This window comes from Cyprinus carpio, chromosome B23 (assembly GCF_018340385.1).
Source record: "Cyprinus carpio isolate SPL01 chromosome B23, ASM1834038v1, whole genome shotgun sequence".
Classification (NCBI taxonomy): Eukaryota; Metazoa; Chordata; class Actinopteri; order Cypriniformes; family Cyprinidae; genus Cyprinus; species Cyprinus carpio.
The window spans coordinates 13,289,288-13,304,307 of NC_056619.1; the positions used below are offsets into that span (position 1 = coordinate 13,289,288).

At 36.7% G+C, this 15,020-nt stretch overlaps 2 protein-coding genes across 2 annotated transcripts; both read left to right on the forward strand.

The window, feature by feature from the left end:
* Window positions 1-542: 542 nt before the first annotated feature.
* Window positions 543-9,280, forward strand: LOC109110903 (rho guanine nucleotide exchange factor 3-like). The gene is made up of 13 exons (XM_042750515.1): window positions 543-2,063; window positions 2,269-2,326; window positions 2,438-2,500; window positions 3,829-3,873; window positions 4,141-4,248; window positions 4,350-4,514; window positions 4,940-5,002; window positions 5,075-5,171; window positions 5,250-5,326; window positions 5,992-6,249; window positions 7,028-7,199; window positions 7,325-7,516; window positions 8,103-9,280. The coding sequence occupies exons 1-13, from the start codon at window positions 2,008-2,010 to the stop codon at window positions 8,348-8,350; spliced, it is 1,602 nt and encodes a 533-aa protein (XP_042606449.1). The 5' UTR covers window positions 543-2,007; the 3' UTR covers window positions 8,351-9,280.
* A 789-nt stretch (window positions 9,281-10,069) lies between these two features.
* On the forward strand, window positions 10,070-14,893 carry LOC109111292 (ubiquitin carboxyl-terminal hydrolase 21-like). Its single transcript, XM_019124233.2, has 13 exons — window positions 10,070-10,277; window positions 10,631-10,823; window positions 11,225-11,278; window positions 11,371-11,488; window positions 11,712-11,826; window positions 11,994-12,116; window positions 12,207-12,271; window positions 13,028-13,131; window positions 13,211-13,297; window positions 13,380-13,458; window positions 13,575-13,682; window positions 13,782-13,896; window positions 14,123-14,893. The coding sequence occupies exons 2-13, from the start codon at window positions 10,668-10,670 to the stop codon at window positions 14,211-14,213; spliced, it is 1,215 nt and encodes a 404-aa protein (XP_018979778.1). The 5' UTR covers window positions 10,070-10,277; window positions 10,631-10,667; the 3' UTR covers window positions 14,214-14,893.
* The last annotated feature ends 127 nt before the right edge of the window (window positions 14,894-15,020 follow it).

Genomic DNA, 15,020 nt, shown 5'->3' on the forward strand with positions numbered 1-15,020 from the left:
AATGGAGTACAAAAGAGAAAAATCAGTTATGTTTGCTTAATTAAGTTCACTGCCTTGGCTTGATGTCACCTTTAAATGTAACTTAAAGCGCTCTTTTTGGCCAAGGTCTCGGAGCGAGTTGGTCCACTTACTGAACTCCTGCTCTCCCATAGGCCCAGTGGGAACATCCCTTTGCCTCTCTGGCTCCTTTATGGATTGGTTTATGGATTGTTGCAGATAAGGAACTTTTTTTTCTCCTAAATTTTTTTTTTTATTTTTTTTTTTTTTTTTTTTGTTTTTTTCTTGTGTAAAATTTATTATGTATTAATTTCTGTTTTATTTCTACAAAACAAAACAAAAAACGTTACAGTAAAAAAAGTGATTTTACTCTGTAATGGGAGCACTTAGTGTGTTAGTGAATAAAGTTGAAAACATTTTCTTGCTGTATTGTCTTTTCTTTGCTACGTTTTTTTTTTTTTTTTTTTTAAATGTATCTATAAAGTTAATAGAATCTGCAATTAATCAGACTGGCTATCAGGACTATATCAATTGGTAAGATGCACAGTACACTTTCAACTTGGAGTGTTTCATTATTTATAGAAAAGTCTGTTTAAATATATTTGCTGTTCATGGATATAAACGTTCTAATCGTTCATATTTTATGTCAATAATAAATGGCAGAAATAAGGAGTGTAGTTCAAAATTTGATTAGGATCAAGGCTTTGAATCTAGATAATAGGATTTTATCCAGTTGTGGAGAAAATTGTTTCTATGCGCTGTGTTGAGAGCCACTTACCTGGGCCACTTCTTGACATTAACCTTTCTGATATAAATTCACCACAGCTTGGCTGTTGCACAGTGCTCTGAGTCACAGTTTTACTGTCAATTAAATGATTCAACTCCTACTGGCCTTCAAATTATAGCACATTGTCCCATTGTATTTCTGTCTAAATTATACTCTACCCCCCTTTTCTATTGAATTTATCCCTCCTGCAAAGCTGAAAGTGTGATGCTGGCACTGTGTGCTACACATTTGAAACCTTGTTTGTGGTGCTGTATTAATTTTACAAGTTTGCTCTCATCACATTACAGAATCATTCTGCAGGTTGTTATCTTTCAAGTGCTTGTGGGTACACTTCATGTGGTTATGCCACTTTTCAAAAATAGGTAAAATTTTAAACCTAACCTTTTTTTAAGCATTTGACTTTGATTGACCTAGCATCTAAAGTAGCATTTCAAATACAGTAAATATCCAGATAATTATCCACTTTGCTGACTGCATTGCCAAGCTCAACCATTACTCCCTGTTACTATCAGAAAAAAAGTATTTTTCTTTAACAAACTAACATTGGTCCTAAAATGATTATTGCGTGACTGCTGTTTTTAGACTACATTTACATTATTCAGATGTCTTAAACTTAGCAAAACTTGTAAATGCATAGCAATGAAAACCACTAGCATATTTAACCTCCTGAGGTTGACCATCACCACTTTCTGAAGGTTAAGCACCTAATTTCCTAGACATTTGATTAAAAATTAAAAAAAAAATGTTTGCTTTAGGCCATAGCTTTGTATGTTTTCTTCCTGACGTGCTACAAGACGAGCCAAAGTTCGCATCATTTCTGTATCATACTGAGCCAGTCATGACCTAATCAACTGAGCAGTAGACACCACTGTATTATTTTCACAAATGGGTCAGAAGATTTGCTTTAACTTCCGTCCTCTTCAGTTATATGTGGCTAGTGTAATTACAGAGACTCAAAGATCTGTCAAGATGTTAAGAGAGGTTGATTTGTCTTCATTCTGCCTGACAACAGGAAGTACACATTTTTTTCTGACACAGGATGTGGTTTCAGACATGCAAGTGTAAGAGGAAGAGAGGAGGGCTAGGAGAGAGTGCACATTATCTTTTTGGTCTTTTCTTTAAAAAGTGGGACCAGGTGCTTCTAAGATTTATGGTCCGATTTTTTTAATGTAATACTCTTATAGTTACTGCGGTTTCTTTTCATAAACACATTTGGAGATGCTATGAGAGAGGAAAAGATGGAACTTGAAGAGGCGGAGGTTGATACATCACCTTCCTGGTATGACTTTTTCACAAATTATAAAACTAAATGACATTTTGGTGTTAAGCTGTCATTCTGATCAGCTGTAGTGGCCTATAAACTCACAAAATCTAACAGCTGTTCACTAATGAACTAACAGATAATCATTTGGTTCATACACCTAAGATAATACACTCATGTCTTTTTCAGTGTCACATTTCCACTTTATTTGATTCTTATTCAGGTCTCCTGTATCTAGAGACAGGCTCCTCACATGCGCCAACCTGTCAGAAATCACAGGGGTAAGTTTATTTTGGTAATAGATCCTATGCATATTTTGATGGACAGACCTTAAACTGTAGGTCTCGCTCCTTTGAGGAACACCAATGTGTTATTTGTTGGTTTCTGAGCAGAAAAAAAGAAAACAAGACCCAAGTAGTGATGCTGAGCATTCAGCCCGAATCTTGGAGGACTGTGTAAGTTGTTATCTATAATATAAGATGCAACATGCATGATCTAAGTATGTTGTAAATCATTCTGATATAGTCTAGTCTAGAGTACTAGATGTTTGAATGTGATTGTTTGAGCATCTGTTACAAAAACAGCCACGATATTTCCTGTTAGTCAGTCTTTCGATGATCTAAAGATAATGTACTCAGCGGTTAAAGTTCTTCCCTATACGTTTTAACTCACTCAATGATTATGTGTGAAGATTAATGTACGCGGGTTGAAGAGTCTGACATGGTGAAGGTGGTCTACCTGTTTGTGCTCTACACTGGAAACTTGTTGAGACCAGGTGACAATCCATGGTTTTCCCGGTCAGTTGCACAAGACATCTAGAAAAGAGCCCTCATCTTTCAAGAGAAATGAAGGAAGGTTACAGTAAAAGAATAAAGCAACTTGTGCTCAGCTGTGAGGAAAAAGCTGAAAAGAAAAAAGCTTTACAACTCCGTTTCCTGTCTGAATCTGCTACATGCACACACTCTGAATGATAGCGGTTCAGTTTCACTTGCCGCTGTCGCCGTTTCTGCAAATACTGGCACTTGTGGACTTTTAGAAATAAAACACCTGAAATAATGAACAGGTGAAAGCTGTTAATATAGGCTGGAAATACAGCACAGCTTCAATACTGTAAAACCAATTCAAATCTAGGACCAGAACCATATGTTTTCCAAATTCATATTCGGTGGTGAAAATGACGTTGTGGAAATGGCCTAGTTTTGCTAAGGCTAAGTTTATAGTTAGAATTTAATGTACCATAAATAAATTGCCATTCACACATTTTGAATACTTTTCAAAATTGCAGCTTGATTAGAATTGATGCAAAAAAAGGCATTTTCCTTGTTAACAAATTACATAAGTTCTAAAACTTCTTGAAATAAAAAAAATGTTAGTTTGGAAATTACATCATAAATCGTCAGATTTTGATATAATTTACAGATTTATGATTATAATTTTTCAGATTATCAGTTTTTTAAACAAATTTTCTGATTGATTTTTTATGACTTCTTTTAGTAACAATGTCTTGGTCTGTGGTAAGGGTTAAACTGAGTAAAAAAATAAATGATGAATGCTGGAAAATGCTTCCAAATTCATTTTAACATAACCGTGGCTGTAGCTGAAAAAACACACACACACTGATTTGTGAGTGAAAGTCTTTGTGTTCTGTGTTATTGTTCTGTAACTGATGTATTTACTGATATTTGGTGGAATAAACTCAAACAGCGTATAGGTTTACTGCTTTCATCTGCTTGTGGTTATATGCTTGTGCTGACATCTGTGCTACATTACATGTCTCTTTCAGGAAGACGATGACTTTCCCATCAGTGACCACATACAAGATTCTGAGGTACAGAAATTAATATGCATCCTTGTTCTAGTACATTTCTGCCCAGCACAGTAACGGTCTATAAACCTTAACATCATGTCAAAACATCATGATCAAAGTCTCATAAAGCTCAAATTTCATTACTGAACCATCAGTTAACTTTTTCAGTTTCAGTGAATGCCTTGGTGTTGCATGCTAGATATTTAATGTTCCACGATACATTAAAACATAATGTTACAAGCAGATTTTAACCTTGACTCTTATTCTCTGCTGTTGGCCTTACATTAGGGTCCATGTAACAAAAGAGTCAAACCAGTAGATAAAAGTGCTTCAGTCACTGGTATCATAACACAGGTGAAGACCCCAGCACTGAAACGCTTGGGCCAGTCCATACAGGTACAGTAAACCTCTTCATGCACTCACTCGGCTTTTCTCATCCATCTCACATATGTATATGCATATATTGATATTAATATACGTTTGTTTATTTTCCTCAGCGTTCTATCAGTTTCCGGACAGAGGCCCGGCCGTTGCCCCCAATGCCAATCAGAACACGTCAGAAGGCCTCTTCATTTCCACGCCGGCGGAACAGCCAGCTGTGGAGTGATACAGTCGACAGTCTGAGCCACGAGCTCAGCACCAAAGAGATCAAGAGACAAGAGGTCTGAAAAACTGCTTGAATTTCACCACAACACAGAGACATGCTTCATACACTTTAAAGTTTATTTTTTGCATGATGTAATTCAGTTCTTTGTTAATAAGTTACAATTTAAAGCATCAGACTGGTAGTTTTGGCTTGTGTACCTTAATACCTTTTTAAAGAGCTTTCCGTGGCCTTGGTTGTGAAACAGGAAGTGAGCTGGTATACAAAGCCATGTTCTCTATTTCAGTGTCAGAATTTCCTCTGAAAGGCTCCATCACACACTGCCAAAACTGACTGGTAGCTTGTGACAGTAGCACAGTAATAACAGTGTGCGAATTTGTGCCATTTTCTACTTATGTAAGGCCTCATGAGGTTAACACTACCTTGTGCAGTTTTTACCCTTCATTTATGTATTATTTACCTCTTTATTTTCTTTACATGCAGGTAATCTATGAGTTAACCCAGGGCGAGAAACAGCTCATTGAGGATCTAAGTCTAGTGAAAAAGGTTTGTGCAGAATTCAGCAGGTTTGTTTCTACTGTCTTTATGGGGTGAATTTCATTTCAGCTCTCCTGACAGGTGTATTATGAACCAATGCTGAAATTAGACATCATGACAGAAAGCGAGCTGGGACAGATATTTGGAACCCTTGATTCTTTAATACCCCTTCATGAAGGTAAATGTTAGTGCACTCTTTGTAGTTGTTTCTTTGAGATATAATTGTGTATTCACAATTATTTACCTGTGCATTTAGATCTTTTAGCTCGTCTTGAAGGTCTTCGTGGAGCAGAGAAGACCGTGCAAGAGGTCGGCCCGACCATGATGGACTGGGTCAGTCTTATGTTTGACAGCTTACCACCGTGTAAAGATAACAAAACATTGTTGTAGTCCATTTTTCTTAAAACATTGCCTCTTCTATTATCGATGCAACTCTAAAGGCCCGTTCACACCAAGGACGATAACTATACAGATAACGATAAAGATATAGTTAAATCATGCCTTTTCAGTATTAAAGAACAGCAGCGTCCACACCACAACTATAACAATAAAGACAAAGAAAAACGATATCGTTGGAATCACTTTCAAAATGATTTTTTTCCAGCTGATGAACGATAAAAAATTGACAGCCAATCAGAATCCATCCTGCTGTAACGCGCTCGAAAACTTAAAGCGGCAGACGAGCGTGCGCTTAGAATAAACAGAAGATATCGTTCGCTGGTGTGGACGCTAATATCGTTATCTTTATAGTTATCTTTATAGTTATCTTTATAGTTATCGTTCTTGGTGTGAACGGGCCTTAAAGGCCCATTCACATCGAGGATGATAAACAAAACTGTGAAGTTTCAATTATCTATATAATACATATATAACTGAAGTTTTATTAATAGTAGTAAATAAATAAGATTGTTCTTGGTGTGAACGGGCCTTAAATTTCACCCACCGAACTTCAAATAAACATTTGAGTGGGTTATAAGCTCTTTGCTGTCTTTTCATAGTTTCCATGTCTGGAGGCATATATCACCTACTGCTGTAACCAGGTTGGGGCAAAAGCTCTGCTCGATCAAAAGAAGCAGGACAAACGGGTCGAGCATTTCCTGCGGCTGTGCCAAGAGTCGTCCTTCAGCAGAAAGCTAGACCTGTGGAACTTTTTAGACTTGCCTCGCAGCAGGCTGGTGAAATATCCTCTGCTGTTAAAAGAGATTCAGAAGAGCACTCCGCCTGAGCATCCGGATGAGGAAGCGCTGCCACATGCGGTGAGTTTAGATGCTTTCACATATAGCATACTAACACTGGATATGGATCCAAGTTACTTCTTCCTAAATTAATCATTAGGTACGTCCCAAGTACCCGGATGATGCACTTAAATAACCGAAAAAACTAAGTGTGGAATGTTGGACACTTCATGCATTCAACTGTCACAACTTTAATTACTTTGCGAAGTGGGAGGGGCTATTAATGACAAAATAACCTTATATAACCCTGCATGGTTGATTACATGGTGCACAAGTACATAGAGTATAAGTGCATGGTGTATACTGCATCATTTGGTACTCAGTTAACATTTTGAACAAAATGGTTGAGTGACTGATAAAATTATTCACACATTAAGCCATATAAATATATTGGAGAAATAGAAAGTGTAGTATGCTAGGATGTTAAGATGCAATGCAGCTACCTATATTGTTGCCTATAAGCAATTGGTTGAGTGATTCAGTGATTCACTTTTCAGGACCTGCCAACAGGGTTGCCAGATTTTGACAGTAAAACCCGCCTATTTGCTTTTCAGGGGGTATCCCCCCGGTAAAAATCGTATTCTGGAGGGTAAAATGCAAATTTTTTTGGTGGGGTTCCCCTGATAAAAGTCACATTCCAGGGGCTAAATATCACATTATTGGGGTCACTTCAACCATGAAAAACATCCTGCAGAATGAGTGTTAAAGTAGCCAAATTCCCACAGACTTGGCAACACTCTCTGCCACCTAATGTTGTAACAATGCAGCTAGTATATCCTTTTATTTCTTGTTACCTCAGATGGAACTAATCCAAAGGATTATAACAGAAGTCAATCTTAAAACTGGAGAGGCTGAGTGTCAGTTTTACAGACGGGGGCTGTGCTACTCAGAAGACAGCCAGAGGGTTTCAGAAATCCAGGCCTCTCGTTTTTTATACTGCCATGGTGAACTGAAGAGTACTAAAGGACAGGTAACTGAGTGTTTTTGGTTGTTTATTGATTTTTTATATTTTATATTTTTTTTTTTCAAATAATTTAATTTTTTTAAATTGTTTAAATCCTAAAAGATATTTTCATTGTTATTTTTCTTCTCTTTTAGCTGCATGTGTTCCTCTTTGAGCTGGTATTGGTTTTGACCCGACCGATGGCCCAGGATAGGGAAGGACCAGTCCAGTTCCAGGTATATCGTCAGCCCCTCCCTGCTGCTCACCTCCATCTGGAGGACCTACCTGATGGAGAGCCAAGCAGCTCTGGATCCTTTCGTGGGGCTTTCACGGGCAATGACAAAGGTAGCAGCACTGCATCCTACACTTATAATAATTTATTTATTTTATTTATTTCAGTTGAAAGCATATGATGCATACAAGGATTGCAATAAAATGATTACCATTGAAATTGAATAAACCGATTATTTAGTTTAACAGCAGCAAATTGTTTCATTTATGTTATTATATAATATTCAATATTTAAAAATTTTTGTTATTGTATAATATTATTTTTTTGTTTAACAGCAGCAAATTGTTTCATTTATGTTATTATATAATATTCAATATTTAAAAAAAAATTCATTTTGATTAATCAATTGCTTAAAAAAAATTAAGGTAACCAGGTTGCATTTTATTTTTTAGTTTTGTTTAATTTTTTTTACAGGCAACATAAATTGTTCAAATTTTTAATATTAATTTCTAAATTATTCAATATTTAAAATGTTCTGTATTTTAAAATAATTTTAAAAATAATAATATTAATAAGTTAATTTTGATTTACTATTGCTTTTATAATGCATGCATTGTAATTTGTAATTCTATATGCATTTAATTTGACATTGCTTTCACTTAATTCTAATTCCACATTTTATTTCTAATTCCCTCGCAGTGAAGAACTGTTTTCGCGTGAGTGCCACAGGGCGCTCCAAGCCTCAATCCCACAGCCTGCAGGCTAATGACTCCTTCAATAAGCAGCAATGGATTTCATGTCTGCGCCAAGCAATGGTCCAGTCACGGGACAGACAGGCTCAAGGCAGCCACTGCAAACCGTCCGAGCGTTTAAGCCCTGAGCCTGCACTCTATAACAACATCGCTGAACTCAACCTTAACTCTGATGTGGAGATGCCAGACACATAGACCAGGGCCACCGGTGCTTTCCAGTTGAATGGTTCATTCACAGACACAGAGTTTCACTGTTATTGTGACTGTGACAGCCGACTTTCTCAGGACAACACACAGTTGGTGTCTTACACCCTGTCTAGAAACTGTGAGAATAATGTCATGTAGCTATATTTGTATACTTCACATGTGGATGTTTGTTGGTGTCAGATGTCTCATAAGGAGAATATTTCCTATTAGATTTATGCTTCGTGCTTAACCTTTTTTTTGTTTGTTTTGGTTTGTTTTTTGACATTGAGAATACTGTGTGATGTTTGTTGAATATATGTTCTAGGCAATGGGCCTTGGGAACCATTTCTCAGTTCCTCATTCTTTTAAATTGCTCACCATTTCTGTTTCATATAGTTAATAAACAACAACATTTGTGCAATCTGAACGGTAACTAATCTTAGATGAGTCCAGGATTTTTGTCACTGCATTTTGGTAGCATCAGGGCTAACAGTTCTGCAAGTCTTTCACTGATATAACCTGAGTATAGCTTAAATGCTTATTTTCTCTTGATATAAATCAACTGTATTTATGTTTTACCTTGAAATGTCCGTTTTAAAAATCATTCTGATGGTGCGGTGAATAACATGGCGAGCGGCTTCTTTCCAACACTCCCCTCATATCTCTGTTGTAGAAGTGTGTAATTTTAGAGAGCGGGTATGAAATTTTGGATAAAAAGGCAGATAGCTTTACTGCAGCAATAAATGCACTCCACTGTTATTATGACTCATTTAACTATAGGGGGCCCCAAAGTCTCAAAAATACATACAGCTATACACAGTGGCTTTATAGATATTCTGTGCCACTTATATGCCAGAAGGTATCCGTTCCCATTTTCATTTCAGTGCATAATCGTTCCCGTTTTGTTTTCAATAAACTGACAACTTCCATAAAAGTGGACCTGTTTAGTTTTTATTTATTTATTTATATCAAAGCAGGAATATTCCTAACATTAATTTCACTTATTAGATTAGTGACAACGTGACATACAGCCAAGTATGGTGACCCATACTCAGAATTCGTGCTCTGCATTTAACCCATCCAAAGTGCACACACACACCGTGACACCACACACACCCTGAACACACACCCAGAAGCAGTGGGCAGCCATTTATGCTGCGGCACCCAGGGAGCAGTTGGGGGTTCGGTACCTTGCTCAAGGGCACCTAAGTCGTGGTATTGCCGGCCCGAGACTCAAACCCACAACCTTAGGGTTAGTCAAACACTCTAAACATTAGGCCACAACTTCCTAATTAGTGCTAGTTTTCACTTTTACTAGTTTTTATTGATACTATTTCTCAGTCATGTTGTCATCTGCCAATTATTGTATGAACCCCCTTTTTATTTGGCAAGAAAATATGATCAACAAAAATACAATATTGCACTGAATTATGAAGCTAAAGTATATTTTATGAATACATAAGCATGCAAAACCACAGCTAGAGACAACATACACTTGTGTCAACTTTTTACTCAAAATAAGATACAGCGATTTTGACTTCCACAACTTCCTAGTGTGACAACTACCCCCATTTTCGCCTACTAATACATAGTTAAGACTGATACTAGCATACATTAAGTAATTATTGATAACTTGCTGGCAGTTGTAGTTTACTATAGTGACTGTGAGTAGCGTGCAGACAATGTCTCCTCTCAGTGTCAAAGCTGTTCTTAAGCAAAGGCGAAGACATGGCTAATTATAGAAGGTCCTAAAGAGAGAGAGGAAAGATTAACCATGATTAAAGCTTGTTCACAAACACAGCGACAGGACAGACAGGTGAACCCGCTGTGTAATGAGAACACAGTAACGCTTATATACTTTCAAATTGGGCTTGATGTTTGGATAGAAACACTGATTCTCACTGAAAAAAAAGTGGAGACCATACTGTATTGAAGGGTGAGTAAACAAATGCTATTTTAATGTTTTTAAATTAACTAAACTCTATAGACAAGTGAATTACCACTTCTCTATTTATTCGCTTTACATGGGAAATAGTCAGTCAAAATCAGTTAAAACAGATAATGTTGCAGACTGTATGGCCTTTGATTAATTTTTGTTTTTTAAAAAAATGTCTTGACTGAATATAAAATGTCATCATCATTCTGATATGATGTGACCATAATAAATATTCATGCTACAGTGCACGACTGAATCACAAACCAAAGTTTTTAGCAACAGAATGATCAAGGTACTTGTTAAATGAATAAGATATTCAAAGAAGTTTTCATTATTCATGATTTCATTCATAGGATCATTGGCAGGGCTGCGCGGCATGCAAACTTGGTAATGCCAAGAGCTGAATCCACTGCAATGGACAACTCGTGTCAGGCCCTGTGCCGAAACTTAGTCACTCAAAATGGCCTTCAGCCAGAAAACGTGGACATTTCAAAGTCTGTACTATACACATCCATCATGGGACTCCTGCTGGTGACAGACAATGAGGTGAAGCAGTGTTATGCCATTGACATTCTGTCTGAAACCTGCCATATTAGTGTGTTTGACACATGGCATATATTATATATATATGCCTATTCTGTTAACTCATATTTGCTGGAAACAACAGGCTTAGCTTAACTGCAAACCATATTAATAATTACTATAAAAAAAGCATAAAATACATGTGTTTTTGCACTTGTAGGTGCTCACCTCGAGTTAAGTATATCTGGACTTAACCTCAGTGTCATATATGATAGTGTCTTCCCTCTGTTATAATTGGATCATAGACCTATAAATGGACACTCAGTCACTGCAGGAGGAATAGTAAATGGCAAACCTGTTGCCACTTGTGATGTAATTGAGGAAGTCACACTGACAGTCATTTGTTGTCATTTGTCCTCCTATAGAAAGAGCTGCAACTGGGAAATGGACAAGTTGGACTGCGTAACGTTGGAAATACTGTATGTTCTAATTCAAGCACAGGTTTTTAAGCTTATGTTTTCAAGAAAAAAATCTCTCCCATACATATTCAGATGTTCTCTTTTGTTTGTAGTGTTTCCTTAATGCCATCGTCCAGTGTCTCTCTCACACTCGTAGTCTTCGGGACTACTGTCTGATGAGAACTTACCTTCAGGACAAACACTCCAACCAGGAACCTGTGCTTATGAATGGTAAACACACTTCAGCTGTTATTTAATAAGGGGTGAAGTGGTATACAGCAAATCAAAATCTGGTTTGTGGTTTGGGGCTGCATGGTTATTTAAAAATAATGCTAAAAAGAGTTATTTGAATGATTTTGTTTTACATTTTATCTATCAATTTAATGATTTTAAAATCAGGCATTCCTCTACTAATCTACGTTCTTAAATATATTTGTTGATGACTTTATTGTAGAATTCTCTAAAGTTTTGGCTGGCTTGTGGGAATGTGATGGTGGGGAAACCACAGTGAATCCAAGCAAGTTTTATCACGTCTTTAAAGATTCAGTGCCTTACTTCAGTGGCTATAGGTATGTTCAATACAAATTATTACAGATATCTATTCAGATTTCTCTGATAAACACAGTATTTCAAATATGTGCTAGGGTACTGGTGTTTAGAGATATCCTTCTCAGTTGTTATGCATATAATATTTTGCAGACAAATAATCTATCCATTTCATTTCTCACTCACACAGTCAGCAGGATGCTCAGGAGTTCTTGCGGTTCCTCCTGGACAGGCTTCATACAGAAATCAACCGTCGTCCATCCAAACGTCCTGCAGTTATGGAAATGAAGGAACCAACATACACACGATTCAGGTACTCCACAAAGAGACAGATCATGAAAGAAACAAACTTACAGTATCTCGAGTCATTTAGAGCCTTTAAATCACTCATTGTCTCCTGCAGGATTTCAGAGGAGGCCTTTGCAATGTGGCAGAGGCATCTTGACAGGGATGACAGTAAAATTGTTGGTAAGCAGTAACACTGTTAAAATAATGATATGATAATAATCAGTTTTAACAATAAATTTAATGAACAATTTTGCATGGATATATAAATCCCATAGCAGATATAGACATGTGGAGCTGGGGGAGGTGGAGTGCTCTACAGGACCAGCTTACAGCAAGCCCTGAATCCGACTATTTAAATCAGGGGTGTCAAACTCAATTCCTGGAGGGCCGAAGTCCTGCAGAGTTTTGTTCCAACCCTGCTCCAGCACACATACCATGTAGTTCTCAAATAAGCCTGAAGGATTGATTAGTTGGATCAGGTATGTTTAATTAGGTTTGAATCTAAACTCTGCAGGGCTCTGGCCCTCCAGGAATTAAGTTTGACACCCCTGATTTAAATGTTCAGCAAGCAGTCTTATTGGCTGCAGAATCAGCAGCGACCAATCAGCTCGTCATGTAGTAAATTATATGAATTCTAGATTGCATGTAAAAGACCTATCAGTTTGTGGCATCTAGAGTTTCATGACAACTGTTTTGTTTGCATAACACCTTATTCATGCTTACGTTTGTTTTTTTTTTTTTGTTTTTTTATACACAGAACCATTTAACCATTAAACTTTCAATACATTATAAAATATATAATTGCGATCATCATCATAATGTATATTTTTATTGTTTGAGTCCATTGATTATTTAGTAAATACAATAAAAAATAAACCCACTTACTTCTGTCAATTTAAAATCCTGGTGCTCAAATATTTTCCCCCTCTGTCACAGATTTGTTCTCCGGTCAGCTGCGCAGTTCTTTGCACTGTTCAGTCTGCTCCCATTACTCCAACACCTTTGACGTGTTTTGTGACCTGTCACTCCCCATCCCAAAGGTAACACTTCCCGGCCCTGTCCTCACCTTCTGGCATTGTCCGGATGATGTGTCATCATTTTTGTTTGTGTGTATTGCAGAAGAGTGATTATGGACGAACTGTCACACTGAGAGAGTGTCTAGACCTATTTTCACAAGAGGAAAAACTTGTTCAAGAAAACTCACCAGTGAGTGGAAAGCATGGCCAGTTTTTGCTTGCATTTAAAATGGGAATTTCTACTGATACCCATGGATGTGTATGTTTCTTAGATGTGTGAGCGGTGTAACCGTCGCACTGAGAGCACAAAGAGACTGTCCATCCAAAGGTTCCCTAGAATCCTCGTAATACGTATCCTTTTCAGTTAGTCAGATGGTGAATATCTGTGGTGTGGAGCAGTAAGTGTAAGGTCTTGTGACCAAGAACATGCTTTACTAAAGGTACATTGACTTAACTTCCCATCTCAGACTTAAATCGATTTGCCATGTCAAGGTACTCAATCTCAAAGAGCACAGTGCCAGTTTCTTTCCCCCTGAATGGGCTGGATTTAGGGCCATTTGGACCTGTTGACTGTGGTGAGATGTTAATACCTGAACAAGTATCATGCGCATTATAAATTTTGGTTCTTGTTATGTGCAGAGGTGTATCAAATATAACTGAATGTTTGCTTTCAGGTCCAGTGCTATATGATCTTTATGCAGTATGCAATCATTCAGGCACAGTAAATATGGGTCACTACACAGCTGCATGTCGAGAGGAGGAGGGCTGGTGCTACTATAATGACTCATGGTGGGTGCAGACCTTTTTTAATATAAAATAATGGTATTTAAAGGCCAGTTTTCTCAGGACATGCAAGAATAGTAATTTGCTCCTATTACAGATAATATAGACAAATTATATTACTTGTTTGTTTGATAATGTTAGGATATTTTTATAGTAATAAAAAAATAGTATTTCATTTAATTCATACAGCAGAGGAAAATGTGTAAACATTAATGCTCTGTTTCTTTCACAGTGTTGGTGAAATAACAGAGGAGAAGCTTCAGTCCAATCAGTCATACGTTCTCTTCTATGAGCTCAAAAGCTGCAATATTGTCAGAAAATGAGGGCAGAGAGTGTGTTGTTATGAGAGACTTCGATGATTATCTGGCAAATTTCAGATACCACAGAAAAAAATGTTGCACTGTGATGTTGGGAGAAAGTGAATAAGCTTGAAAAAACTGGTCGATTTACATTATTAAATTTCATTGTAAATCCATGATAATGAGGTATTTTTACTACACTAAACAATGTGTTTTATTAACTTTATGCACTCAGGAAAGCACATTCTTTTAGAAAAACATGCCTGTTGTATATAAGAAAAAAAAACTAGATATGTAAGGACTTGTTTGCACTGAAATGTTGTTTTATTTATTTTTTCTGCATTTTCTTATTTTTAAATTAAAACCTGTACTTTGTAATTTTAATTAAGAGTGGAAAAACACGGATGAACTAAACATGGACATTCATGCAGCTGGTGAATAATATAAAACCTTTGTCTGACTGTGCAAGCACACTGTACATTATGTCTGGCTTTACACATATGTTATGGAATCTGTTACCTGTTATGGAATGACATGCAAAATACTGTGCCATCTAGTGTTAGATTTGATATTTAGATTTAAAATTTACCCAGTGTATAAATGTAGAAAAACATTTTTAATGTTTGTTTTAGTTTAGACACAGAGGTAATGATTTACAGCATGCCACCCACTATTAATTTATTTTAATAAATTCATATTTTATACATGTGACTCCAGTTCACTTATTTTAATTCACCCTGATACTGCATTAAAGAAATAAGGGTTATTGCAGACCTGAGATTAGATAGATAGATAGATAGATAGATAGATAGATAGATAGATAGATAGATA

What these genes read in the sequence shown, in the direction of transcription:
- LOC109111292 (XM_019124233.2), top strand. Translation starts at nt 10,668, where the DNA reads ATGCCAAGAGCTGAATCCACTGCAATGGACAACTCGTGTCAGGCCCTG. An exon ending in TGCTGGTGACAGACAATGAG is followed by an intron (nt 10,824 to 11,224) that starts GTGAAGCAGTGT and finishes GTCCTCCTATAG; the next exon opens with AAAGAGCTGCAACTGGGAAA. An exon ending in TGCTACTATAATGACTCATG is followed by an intron (nt 13,897 to 14,122) that starts GTGGGTGCAGAC and finishes TTTCTTTCACAG; the next exon opens with TGTTGGTGAAATAACAGAGG.
- LOC109110903 (XM_042750515.1), top strand. Translation starts at nt 2,008, where the DNA reads ATGAGAGAGGAAAAGATGGAACTTGAAGAGGCGGAGGTTGATACATCA. An exon ending in AAGAGATCAAGAGACAAGAG is followed by an intron (nt 4,515 to 4,939) that starts GTCTGAAAAACT and finishes CTTTACATGCAG; the next exon opens with GTAATCTATGAGTTAACCCA. An exon ending in TTTAATACCCCTTCATGAAG is followed by an intron (nt 5,172 to 5,249) that starts GTAAATGTTAGT and finishes CTGTGCATTTAG; the next exon opens with ATCTTTTAGCTCGTCTTGAA.